This window comes from Gymnoscopelus braueri (assembly GCF_963280865.1).
Source record: "Gymnoscopelus braueri genome assembly, chromosome: 5".
Lineage (NCBI taxonomy): Eukaryota > Metazoa > Chordata > Actinopteri > Myctophiformes > Myctophidae > Gymnoscopelus > Gymnoscopelus braueri.
In genome coordinates, this window is record NC_137606.1 from 30,714,052 (window position 1) to 30,727,845 (window position 13,794).

Consider the following 13,794-nt stretch of genomic DNA (forward strand, 5'->3'; position numbering starts at 1 on the left):
CAACAAAGTAGTGGTGTGCGATATGACCAGGGCAGGAATTTCAGGGAGGCCACAAAGGCCATGGCCGTCGTTTTCCCTCAAAAAAAGTGCATGCCCTGAGGCCACAGTGGCCTTAATGCCCCAGCTGACTGTACCACTTTCTCCTCTGTCTCTTTCTTGTTAATATGTTGACACCAGTGTCTCTTTCTTGTCATGTAGACACCAGTGTCTGTTGTTGAGATTCTGAATTCTTAACTCCCCTGAGTCCCCATCTTTAAACCAATCCAGTGACTTTGATTGGTGCAGGGCTGAGCTAGGAGGGGTTTACCAGGCTAGGGCTGAGCATATGGATCAGATTGTAAATACTATTATTTATTTCACTACAGATAGTCTATATATACACTTTTAAATGATCCTTAACCCTTAAATTCAATTAATTATTTCAATGGACAAAAATCTTGTTTTATTTGATGGCTTTCCTGCCCTGGCATTTGGAATTTGTGCCCGCAAAAAATGGACAACACCAAAGGCCAAGTGGCCTTGCCCCTAAAATGACAAAATTCCAGGCCTGGATATGACGATATTAAATCATGAACGATTAAAATGTCTCCACGATCTGCCTTTACAGAGCGTTCTATGGTGATACAGTGAGTGAGTGAGTGTTCATTCCATCAGTTGCAGTATACCTTATTTTATACTCTGTAGTAAAACAGTGTCCCTCGCAAAATAGAACATAAATCTACAAGCCTACCATGCGTTGTGATGCTACATGCTGTTAGCTTATAGATCTGTTATTTTTGCTTGCACATTTATCCCTTTTTTTTTTTACAGGATGTCTTTGCAGGACTCAAGTTTATTTGGCAGCATACTGAGCATAGCAGAATGGATGACAACACAGACCGTAAAACTAATTCCACCGTAGGTTAACTTGTAGGTCAATGGTGTATTAACCCATTTAATCCGGGAACGCATACTGTGTCATTTTCGATTTTTTTAACTATAACCATTATTTTATACTTTGGGCTATTCAAAAATAGCAAATATGCGGTGCCGCGCTACGAGCTTGTAGATCTGCTTTTCTTTTTTATCGTGAAAATTTGTGAAAATCTTTGAATATATATATTCTTTTTATAAGCGATTTTTTTTACTCGGATCTTTGCTTCTAGGGATTCTAGAAATGTCTTCTAAATCCTAACAATAAATAAAAAAAATATAAAAATTGTTGCTATAATATCAGTGGCTCTCAAACTTTTTTAATGTCAAGGACCACCCAAAATGATATGTATTTGGCCGCAGACCCCCATCTGAAAATGTTCTGTGCCAGAGACCCCCAGAAGAGAAGATTTGTGTAAAAAGAAAATCAAAATTATTCAAAAATGTTCAAACACTTTCAAGATTTTTCTAAAATGTTAAAAAATTGCAGATGTACAAGCTTGATCTTGTATATCTGCTATTTTTGAGAACCAACGTTCCAAAAATAATAATCTTCTGAAAAACCTATGATGCTATATATTATATAGCTAAAATCTAAAATGACACAGATGCTTTCCCGGTTTTAATGGGTTAATAGGGAATTTAGTGTGGTTGTACTGTTCAATGACTTGAAAAATTGTCTTAAAAACCCTACATGAAAAATAATTGTGATTAAGATGGTAGATTGTGATTGTTGCCATATCGCCCACCCGTACAACAAAGCCATGTTTCTCCTCCAACAGAACAGAAACACCAGTAGGAAATGATATTCTGGGCTGGTACTTACACCATCTGTCTCCGACACATCTACGTTGCCATTTTCATCATCGTCCATCTGCTTGTGGATATTCCGGATAGCCTCAAAGCTGAGAATGGCATTCTCATCCAAGCATAGTAGCTTATCAATGCGACAGAGTTCTAATGGAAAAAACAGAGTCATGCTAGTCAGTCAGAGCAATGAGAAAGGTTTTAACATAATATGGCAAATGTAATAGTATCAACCACATTGATTTATCTATGAAAATTGAGTTAAATGATTTTTATAGCATTATAGTATTTATAGTATTCAAGTGTATCCTATGTTACAAATTCAAAGAAATACAGTTCAACTGGATGAAACCGTTTTAACAGGACTTCTTGATGTATAGGAGGCTTCTATTTGTAACAATAATCAAATATTTCAAGCTAAAGAGCAAAAAATAACTGACATTTGATGACTAAGTTGCCACAACTCTCACTGACATTATTCTGTCCAACACAAACTGATTCATATACAGAAAGTAAAAGTGTGCGGCACTGAGACACGAAAGGGTCCATTTCTGGTCCATTTAGAGTTCAATTGCAATTCAAGATGTTACTGCTTAATTCAGTGTTATGATTCAAATTGCTTGATTGAAAAAGGCAAGAAAGGTATACAGATATCCAGTGCTAATAGTGTAGATTTTGTACATGTGCTATTGTGGTGCTTTTTCTGCTGGGATCTTACATATCTGTTCTGTTTGCTCCACCATTTCTAGAGTCCCCAAACAGCCTGCGGAGGTGCAAAACTACCTGCATATTGCATGCAAGCAGTGACAAAGTCATTGTGTTCCTGTAACCACAGCTAGCGCTAGCAGTGCTTAGCAGATGTTTGAGGGAAGTCCTAGTCATGGCTCTTGCAGTTGCTATGCAACTGCTGAAACCCACACAAATTGAGAATTCTTTTTCAGTATTTTCAGTATCCAGGTGAAAGACGTTCTGCAGTGGATGTTTCAAATGTCAGTGTGATTTTGTACGTATGTTTTAAACTTAATTTATCCTGGGTAGGTTTACTGACTATGGGTGCTCTTTCTCAGGCATGCCCTGCTTCACACACTTTCAGTAACAAATATTCCATTTGCCATAAAAAGGAGGTTAACCCTGGCCTGTTCTCACACCTCTTGTGAACTTATCACATGCCAGCAGCAGTCTGTTTGCTCTAGTCATGGTTATGAAACAGTCTGCCAGTGGAGCCTGTCTGCCCTCATCTTCCTCCTCTCTCCGAAGGGATTAGAAACACTCTGCCACGGATCACAGATAAGCCTGCCGCTCCCACTGAAAGGAAATTTTGTTTGGCCTTAACTGCAGACACTCAGGGTTGTGTGAAAGAGTTACTTTTTCAGTAAAGGAAATGGTCAAAATGGATTCACAAGAACCTCTGGAATTGTGCAAAACTCATCTCCAGAAGCTACTTACATACAAGGGGAGCATAAACATGTAAAAGTTGTGAAAAGTTTCAGTCACAACGGGTATCAGACATTTAAGCAGTAAGTTAACCCTTTCTCTCAAGCAGATGTAATAGCCACTTCACCAAGTCAAGGCATGTTGTAAGCCTTTACTATCCACCATTTACCATTGTTTTATATAACCCAGGAAAAGACAGTAAACTCACTCAATGGCTTATTATAACTTTTATAACAGATTTAATTTTTATGACAATCTGAATTACAAAATCATTAACCCTCTCCATTACAAAGAGTTAGCCGACACAAATGTGCCTCTGCAGTGCGGCTAAAGTGGGATGGAGCTTTTCTTATCCTGAAACTCCTTCATTTTAGTGGCTAGGGGATAGGCGTGTTTTTTGTTGGACACCTGGCCCAGCCACCCGGGTTTGAAGAAGTGCTGACAACACATAACCGTTGCTTTAAATAAATACACTGGTGAGTTTCCAGGCCACAACATTGCATTGCATTTCATAGTACTGGTTATCTTCACAACATACAATAGGGAAATACAAGTGAGTAGCGTGAGTCAGTCAAAATGACTGTCTCACTCTTTATAGGAGCTTAAGACTTGTATTACTATAGTATGACACCATTACTATGACCCTACCACCTGTAGCTCTCTCACACACCAAACTTTCAGTCCCTCGTACTCATTTGGTTTGCAAACTTCCAGAGACAAAAGATAAGATATTTACATACCAGCCTGCCTTTTTTAAGCACAGTTACGCAAGTAATTTTTGGGCTTGTATGTAGACGGGAACACACTCTGTCTCTGAACCATTCCACTTCATAGCCAAAGAATTATCACAGTCACTGAAAAATGTCTGGCAAGACTCGGAGGCCACTGTCAGGAATCAAACCTGTGTAGACCAAGCCTGAATGGTTTAGTGAGGCTAACAACAATTATGATTCGTAGTCTTTTCCTTACTAGTTAGTTACTAGTTACTGTTTACCAAATGAATCCTTAGTGTGCAAGAAACTACCACACTATATTTCAGCTACAATTTAACCTTGTAGGATCCATGCTCGTTAATATTTTCACAGTATGATGAAGTTATTAATGGTGCTGCATGGTGCTTTTCAGGAGTAGAATTACAATAGATTATCAAGTTGGGTAGCAGGCTCTTGCCAATCTGTTACCCGGCAGATAAATTATAAAAAGCCTCAGTTAACACAAGATGCAGCAAAAAATAGGTTTCCTGTGCGTTTCAATAAAAAGGGTAGAGTATGCTCTGTTGTGTTCATTGTTTTGCTGTTAGCATGCTAGCACGAGTATGGACCATACAACAAAATATGACTTTCAGGGAAGTAGTTGTAGTTTCCGTTCCCCATTTTTCAAAAGCACTGTAAATTTATTATCTGAGAAAACATTTCTAAACCAAATAATTACTGGGTGGACATTACTATGAGGAAGTCGAATTGCAGAGTGTAACTGGTTTTTCAACAACAGCAAAACATTCACTTCCTGTAGCTGCTCTGATGAAAACTGAATTCATTGCAAAAGGTTTGTGGCCTTACTACATAGTTAAACAAGGATTAACGACACTGTTAACATGTTAAAGTACACTTTTTTGTATGCCAATACAATAATAATTTAGCATTATGTTATGGGGGTACATTGGCTCTTAATGTTTTTGCTGCCTCTTTTCAATGGAAGCCAGAGATTACTTTGCTATGCTGTGAAGAATGGGGTGGCCACTATGAATAGGAACTCAGCATAGATGTTTGTCAGGTTCCTTTCATATTGCTCAAGGTGTTATAGAGTCAAATAACGGTAAGTTAAGAAGTGCTGTGTACTTGTGTAGTGAATAAAAAATTGTGTTGCAACTTAAGATTTGTCTTCTAACCAAACTGTGGCCATTTGATGCAAAAAGTTATTAATTCAAATGAGGGCCCGTCTTACACCTCACCTGACTACCAAGATCAGCTAGCGGGTCCTCCTTGTTTTATGATCTAAGTTAAAGGACAAGGCTTAAATGGTGAGTACATACCCTGACTATTCTCAGCGCAGCTACATTTAGAACCTGTACAATTTCCCAGATAGGGAATGCAATTTTGGCAGTGCAAGTCTATTAGTCTGTAACTCACCTGACAAGCCATGATCAGTATGATGTTGGTCCAACGTGGCCATACAGGTTTTTTCGGCCTGACTTCCCGCAACGACACACAGAAATAAAATCCATGTGGTCACCAATGTGCTGAACTCCATAACGAAGGTTTTCTGTAAAATAGGAGGTAGATTTGCTTGAAATGTCTCAGAGGTTCACAGAGGCATAACAAAAAAACACAATTAAACTGCATTATGCACTCGACCAGTTCAATGGCCTTGTGGTTAGAGTGGGAGATCGGGGTCGTACCAAAGACAAATAATGGTACCCAATGCCTCTCTGCCACATGGCTAGGGAATCGTTTGTTCCTAAGGCTACTATGCACTATAATAAGTGCAGCGGGCATTGTGATGTTCATGACATGTTATTTCATTATGTGGGAGAGACCAGAGAAAGAGGAGATCAGAAAGAGCAGATCAAGGAATACTCAATGGTATGTGAAATTATTCCATGCCAGGGACACTAGCTACCACTGCTCAAGAAGTCAATGATATAGCAATCCAATGGCTAGCTGAGGATGTTAAAGGGATACTTCACCCAAAAAATTACTTATTTTATATCAATTACACACCCCATGAAGCCTTGAATTCATGGAGTTTGTTTTTGTTTTTGTCGCATTCCTAAGCTAATAAATTTATGACCGGCGGACTCTCCCGTAGGAGACTCAATGTCTCAATGTCTCATTTCACATTTCAACAGCTCATTCAAGACTCTGTAATCCCTGCTTGGCTATGGGAGCTGATATTGTGCTTTATGAGCTTGAGACAGTACTATTTGTTAATCAGTTAGGTGTTCTACCCGACATCAGGGTCTAAATTCCTCAATGGAAAAGCATGGAGACCTCCTCCAATAACTTACTCTAGTCTGACTCTACGGGGACCCCTGCTCTACCATACAGATGGTTAAAATAACGTTTTATTCATTGTAATTAGTTCTGGGTTGTAGCTTTAATAATGTTATGTAACTTGGACTTTTCTGTGGTGTTGTAAGAATGTAAGGCATGTTTTGACTCGTTTTAGCTAAAAGCATTTCAACTAGTGTCAACTGTCAGGTAACAGCGGTTGTTCTGTCACTTGACACTAGCCAGCCAGATATGGATTGTCTGTCTTTCATCTCGACAAAAAAAAGGTGTAGGTGCAAAAAAATGTAGTAAAACATAAAACTATTTAGCCAAAAGTAGCCGATGATCCACAAACTCGGCAGATCTGCCAGCATGTGTGAGCTTGTAGATCTGATATCTCCGGTGTGGTGCGGCACCGTCGTACCACTAATTATAAATCGGGTTGAGATCAAAAGGGCCGTACGACACCCCCCCCCCTCCCCTAAATACATAACGTAGGCGTATTTTCATTCTGTACATTACAAAGAAAAGCGTCGACGCGATGAAGTTCCGCTACCGCAGTCTGGTTTCTCTGATCAGCTAACCGTGTTAGCCATAATATATGACTCCGAGTTTCATATCATGACAGTCATGGATGAACTTCGACCTGGTGTTTGCACTCTCCCTTTTTGGCTCGTACATCTACATAAACGTTCAAATTTCAAATATAAAATGCTTACCCCATGGCCACGGATGTTACAATTGTGTACGGGCCCTCAGAAGTACCCGTATCTTCCGTATTGTTCAATAAAAAGCATTTTAATCCGATCGGTGGCCATTTTCTCCGTGTTTTTGCAATATGCTTTCAACTACGAGACCCTATCGGTTGAGGAGGTGTATTGCACTCTGATACAGTATAACTCTATGAGAAAATGGCCACCGATCAGATTAAAATGCTTTTTATTGAACAATACGGAAGATACGGGTGCCTCTGAGGGTACGTACAGAATTGTAACATCCGTGGCCATGGGCTAAGCACTTTATATTTGAAATCTGAACATTTATGTACATGTACGGGTCGTGAATGGATAAAGTGCAAACACCAGGTTGAAGTTCATGTTTCAGACCCACTAACCGTGTTAGCTAGGAGATGAAAGAAAATGAAAAAACGCAGTGAATTTGGATGATGTTCAGATAACAGATCTAACAGCTCACATGATGTCCACTCCGCCTTTACTTTGGGATTTAAGTTACTGTTATACCGAGGAATATCACTGTAATAACGTAGATCTGACTGGGGTAGTACTAATGTCAATGTGCCAGCTAATAACCACCAGAGAGAAGGCAAAGCTTGTATATACTCCGTAGTACGAGTGTACGACGGTGTCGCTTGCCCCAAAAGAACAGATCTACAAGCTAACAACGCGTCACGGTGCGATGCGTTGTTTCCTTGTAGATCTGTTCTTTTCGGGGGGCATTGCGACAGGCTACAGCCTCGGCTCGCACGATGGAGCTTTAGACGCGGAAGGAAGGCAAGTTTAGGGCAACGTAGCAAAGATACACATTTTTTTCCGTGGGTTGTTGTGTAAACGCTTGAAGGAGGAACGTAACACAACACAATTATACACATCCATGTCTATAAAATACAATAATGTAAACAATGTACCTGTCATATAAAGCGATCCGTGTTTTTTCAGCTCTGTTTGAACATTGCAGCAGATGGCTGGTCCCTCGGAGTGGAAGCACAGCAGACAGACTCCACCTCTATCTCCCTCTCTCTCTCTCTGTCTGGTTCGATGGTTCTGCTGCGCTGCGATGCAAGCCAGCCGCATTCCAAGACAAACAATGGGAAAACAAGACTCTCTGTCTCGCTTTACACTTCCTGTATCTGTGCGATGTAGGCTGGGTGACCACCCCTTTAGCAGACCAGAAGTACGTCGTGGAAAGGTGGAGATTGGAGAAGTGAACGAGGACCTCTCTAGACCTACTGTACTGCACATATAGACAGAGCTGCTACCTTTAAACGCATTTTAAAATCTGAGGCTTTTTTTGTACACTATTTAAATCGTTTTGAGAAAAAATGCTACTGATTGCCCCAAAGTGACTGCAAAAGATTGCTGCTATTTGTTTAAAAAAAAGCTTCATACTGTGAATATGACACAATGTGTCATAACTCTGTTTAACTGTTTTTATTATATTTTGACACTTGCTTTGGTAATGTAAACGTATGTTTTCTCGTGCTAATGAAGCTCCTTTGAATTGAAAAAATGTAATGGGGTGGGGAGGAGTGGAGACTGGAGAGATATTTGCCTCCGAGGTGGAAAGACTGGTGATGTGAGGTTAGGAGAGATAGGGGGGTGGAGGGCGGGACAACGCACGCCCACCACCATCAGACCAGTGGTGGAGCGTGAGATAGGCTATCTTCTCAAATTAATGGTCTTTGCCGCAGTGTTGCGCTGACTGATGCGCAGGAAGTGTCTTCTTCTACTAAATGCCTCGGGGTCTTTTGGTGTTACCAGAGCCACTGCCAAACGTGCTGCCTCCATGGCTGCCTCCTATATGCGTGCCTTGACTGGATGTAGGATATTGCAAGTTTGTGCTTGTTTGAGAATGCTTCAATGCCAGTGTGTATAATGCCCCTCAAAGTGACAATAACCGTCAATGTGATGTACAAAGACAGTTTATTTTATATTAGTTTGATACTTATTTGGTGGAAAGACGTTCATTGCAATATGGACCTTCTGGCTTGATTTAACAAATGCCACCTCATTATTAAGAATATATGTTGGTGCGCTATTACTAGCCTTGGTTCACATGACGCTCGTCTGTCACAAGCGTCATGGAACCACTTGTTCCTGGTTTTTGAATGGTCTCCATTTACAACCCGGCCGTACATCTACATAAACGTTCGTTCATCTCCCAAATTTTCCCAAAAATGTGCACACCAGCTCTTTGAGGTCATTGAAGGACACAATATTTAAAAAAAAAAAATCTAATCTGGCTGGCTTTTGTACATACTGTAGCACAGAAGCAGCACTAATAAGAGTGGCAAATGTCATCCTCATGCAGTGACTATGGTGAACATTCTATCCTGGTCCTGCTTGATTTAACAGCTGTTTTTGATACTATTGAGCTTTAAATAGGTGGGTAGGGTATCTCACGCTCTGCTTTCAATTGGCTAGTGATCTGTCAAACAGGATGTTTCTGGTTGTCACTACTTTGTATCTGCCATTGTCCATAGAGTTCCAGACGGTTCAATCATTGATACTATCCTTTTCTCACTTTACATGTTACTTCTAGGCTATCTGGTTAGCCAGTTCAATTGCATCTTGAATCATATGGATGACATGTAACTGATTTTTCAGTTAAGCCAAACTATATGGGTAATTGGTACCCTCCATGATTACCTGGCTGTTTTTAAAGAATGGATGCCACTCAATGTACTTTAGCTAAATTCAAAACTGAGGTTCTTCTTTGGCCCTTTGTCTCTGAAGTTAAACCCTGTATCAGCATTCTGGGCCTCCAATGTTAAGCACTCCTTCTTTGGTTCATGAAACCTGCTATTTACAACTCTGGAACATCCTAAAATGTAATCAATGCAATCAACTACAGATCTATAATTAATAATCCATACACTCATTTCTTACTACTGCAATCCTCAGTCTTTTCTCTAAGCAGGCCTGGCTTGTCTGCAGCTTGTGCAAAATATTGCAGCCAGATTGTTAACTGTAACCATAGATCATACCATATAACCATAGCTTCATTGGCATTAAAGGCACTGTAGGCCCTACAGTGTAGGGCATATTATTAAGTATAATTAATTATTAAGGCACCCTGTGTGCATCCTTTGTAAATATTTTTTATTTCAGTATTTCTAAGTAAAAGACAAATAATTAAACATACACAATATTGTATTACAAGTATAATTATAATTATAACACATAACACACATATCGCATAAAGTAGAAGTGTCCACAAATGAGAGTATAAACAGGTAACTAAACAAGCTTCCTATTGGCACAATTGTTTTTGTTTGTTTCATAATCTGATTAACTCTGATATGGCACTACTGGGGCTTGATATCAACATGAAAACAGAGAAATCCCCTCTTTATGTCTGCCACCCTTTCAAGTTATCATGTAATACAATGTATTGTGTACATAGGAGTGTTACAGTCTCGGATAAGAAACAAATAATAGCAGCGTGCCTAAACCTTGTAAATTACAATTACAAAGAAATGCATGTCAAGTACGAATGCTTTAAGAAAGGCTTCAAGCAATCATAATGTGATCTAACCTTCATCAGTTGTGGGTTGTGTGATTGTACAACATAGACTATCTTTGTTTGACTCCTCAGAAGTTTTTATCCTCAGAGGGTAAAATGATCATGACCTCTCTGCTCTTAAAGTCCCACAAAGCTGTTAGATGAAACGCCATGTTGGACAGGACAACCAAATATTCAAACAGGGCAAAAAAGGTATAGCCTGTAAAAGGTAGGGAAGAGAAAATAGCATAATGTAATGAGTACCTCAATACAGGTTTGGTACATGTAAATATACATTTGACTTTGTGATACTTTAACATAAATCAGATCATAGAGAATTTGGCTTGCACCATATTCATTGCTTAACATTGGGTAAGAACACGAATGTAACTACATAATATACAGTTTACTCACTTCCTGGTTCACAGTACATGTTGTGTTTCCAGAAAAAGAAAGCAGCAAAAGCACAGAAGGATATGTAGAGGACTAAGAAACGTACTTTCCAGTGGTAAGACTTAGTATCCTGAAGGGGAAATATTTTCATAAACAGTTGCTGTTTTATTATGCCACTTAACAGTTGTTAAGTGGCATAAAATACATAGAGTACAGACAATGCAGCATGTAGTAATGGTGAACAATAACTAAAATGTTCAGCAATTCTTGCGTAAGCAGTGAGCACACTTAATGAAACACTTTACAGGAGTAGTCACTGAAAGTCAATCAACTGCATGTCAATGTGGTCCTTTACCACAGTGCCACCTTGTGGTGGCTCTTAACTTCACATGTAATACAATGTATTATGTACTTTAGGGTAGTTACTCAGATAAGAAAAACGTAATGGCAGCAGAGATTCCTTAAACCTAGCTGTAATTTACAATTAGAAAGACATGCATGTCAAGTACAATGACAAAAGCGTCAAGCAAACACAACGAGATAATGTGTAGCTAACATTCAGTAGCATGAGAGATTTTTGTGTGAGAGGGAGTTCCTTACCTCAGGACTTAGTGAGTACCTCTTGATAGTGTTCCACAACCAGCAGGTTATTAACATGTGGATAAGAGCGCTGATAAGGAACAGGACAAAGCCTTCCTTATGTACAACTAAACATGGGGCGAAAGGATGCCAAGAGAGAAGGAGACAATTTATTTATGTGATCCTGTAAATAAAGCAAAAATGCATTTTCCTGAATACTAATATATCTCTGCTGTCCGGCAGAAACCAGCTAACTCCAATTTTTTTCAGGAAATGACAAAAACAAAACAAAAAGTGGAGTTAGGAGGTTTTGTTCATCATTGATAAGAACAGCTAAATGGACCTCAAAGCTCACAATGAGGTTGGAGGTCAAAAGGGGGTGGAGCCTGGAGTCAGCAAAAGCAGCTAACTCCACCCCCTTTGGTGGACTTAGCTGATTTAGCAGAAAGTTTGAGGATCCAATGGAGTTAGCTGGTTTTGACAGAAGCGCTTTTTAATAATTTTCATTGGTTCAATATTTTTTTAATCAACACACAGACGTAAAGGGTGTTCAATAGCACTGTTTATGGAAAAAAATGCAAAAGCGGAAAAATTGAGTCAGCTGGTTTCTGCCGGACAGCAACGTTCCCCCCAGGAAGTTCATATGTGTATTTGAAAAAAGCCCAGCAAATCAATTTAGGGACAAAAATGTCTTCAACCCAATATAGCCTACATGAATTAATGATATGTCGTGAAAACGAACAAAGAAATTAAGAGTTGTGTATTTTGTCCTCCTTTTTATGACACAAATAACCCACAAATCCAATATTTCTGAGATGACTGCAACCAAACTACTCATTATTTCTGTGGACTGTTGGAGAGCACGGTGACTAAACTTGCTTTACTGTTACGAACATGAACAAAACCAGCTGTGGGGTAACATTTCAAGGGCTAAAACACAATGCAATTAAATCAACCATTCATTCAGCTTGAAAATATATTGATTACTCACAGTATGTCTCACTGGATGACACATACGTAAGGAGCAAGAGACCCAAGTTTTCAAAGAAGGCAAAAACAAGATTCAGGAAGCTGAGTAAACTCTCAGGGAACCTTGATGTGAACTTGCGTCCTTTATAATACTCAAAGTATGTCAGGGCTACAAGAAACCTTGGTGCTGAGTGTAGTCCAATACAGAATCTCCAGATGTGGCATTCAGGGCTTAGGCTTATTGAGGCACTAATAGATGGCAGATAATTAGGAACCTAAGAGAAATGATAGACTAGGGTCAGGTGACTAATGCTGTAAATTGAGGTGAACATTTTCAAAAGCAAGGACCCTCCAGGGGTCCTCGAGGGGGTTCCCAGCAAAATGTATTAATATAGCATCAAAGTCAGTTCAACCAATTTAACCCTATATACATCAGCTAGTTGAAAATAGCTGATACTTGTAGATCTGCTATTTTTAAAGAAAACTTTAAAAAAAGAAAGAATTTGATTTGAGTGAATGTGAATGTGGGAATGTAAAATAAATACAAAATATTTTCTGATGGGGGGTCCACAGGCCAAATGCATTAATTTGAGGGTCCTTGACATGAAAACGTGTGAGAACCACTGTATTGTATTAGCCTACCTGACAATGCGTTCCAGTAGAATCTTCGAAATGGAAAGCAGAAGATATGAAGACACAACTTATTAAGCCAAGCAGTGGCAGGAAGACAGCACCCAAAACACAGGTGGAGAATGATATGCTGACGATCAGGGGTCTCTCATACCCCAAGGTATTTGGACTGTGTAGCATCCTAAACTGGGTTAGAAAACATTTAAAAAAAATGTTGCATGTTTATAGTGATAATCATGTGTCCTTCTGATTTCGTGCAGTTGGATTAGTAAAATTGTAAATTGTAAAAATAGAACCATAGAGTAGTAGACCATGCAGTAGGAGGCTAACCTACCTCTGCTCTGTGCAGTGACAAATACATATTAAACATAAACCTAGCCCTGAAACATTTTGCATCCATGTCTGTCATATATTATATGACAGTCATGGATGAACTTAAACCTGGTGTTTGCACTTTTTTCCTTTTTGGTCCGCACATCTACATAAACGTTAAAATTTCAAATATAAAGTGCTTACCCTATGGCCACGGATGTTACAGTTATGTACGGGCTCTCAAAAGTACCCGTATCTTCCGTATTGTTCAATAAAAAGCATTTTAATCCGATTGGTGGCCATTTTTTTGGTATGTTCTCCATTGCTTTCAACTACGCAACCCTATTGGTTGGGAGATGTATTGCACTCTGATAAATTATATGAGAAAATGGCTACCAATAGGATTAAAATGCTTTTTATTGAACAATACGGAAGATAGGAGTACTTCTGAGGGTCCGTACATAATTGTTACATTTATGGCCATAGGGTAAGCACTTTATATTTGACATTTTTACGTTTATGTAGA

General features: G+C 39.2%; 2 protein-coding genes across 4 annotated transcripts in view; both read right to left on the reverse strand.

Moving 5' to 3' along the window:
• The window catches only part of stim1a (stromal interaction molecule 1a), a 37,566-nt gene extending 29,651 nt beyond the window's left edge, over positions 1–7,915 (reverse strand). For all 3 annotated transcript variants that reach the window (XM_080428906.1, XM_080428905.1, XM_080428904.1), the window contains exons 1-3: positions 7,789–7,915; positions 5,283–5,415; positions 1,739–1,869 (exon numbers count right to left, since the gene is read on the reverse strand). In XM_080428906.1, the coding sequence (XP_080285032.1) occupies positions 1,739–1,869; positions 5,283–5,403 (252 nt within the window). In that variant the 5' untranslated portion in view covers positions 5,404–5,415; positions 7,789–7,915. The remainder of the gene's footprint in view (positions 1–1,738; positions 1,870–5,282; positions 5,416–7,788) is intronic.
• A 2,559-nt stretch (positions 7,916–10,474) lies between these two features.
• On the reverse strand, positions 10,475–13,136 carry LOC308085049 (post-GPI attachment to proteins factor 2-like; the record flags this gene model as incomplete). The annotated part of the gene is made up of 5 exons (XM_080428075.1): positions 10,475–10,605; positions 10,800–10,908; positions 11,379–11,485; positions 12,349–12,601; positions 12,969–13,136. The coding sequence occupies 5 exons, from the start codon at positions 13,134–13,136 to the stop codon at positions 10,475–10,477; spliced, it is 768 nt and encodes a 255-aa protein (XP_080284201.1).
• Between the last annotated feature and the right edge of the window lie 658 nt (positions 13,137–13,794).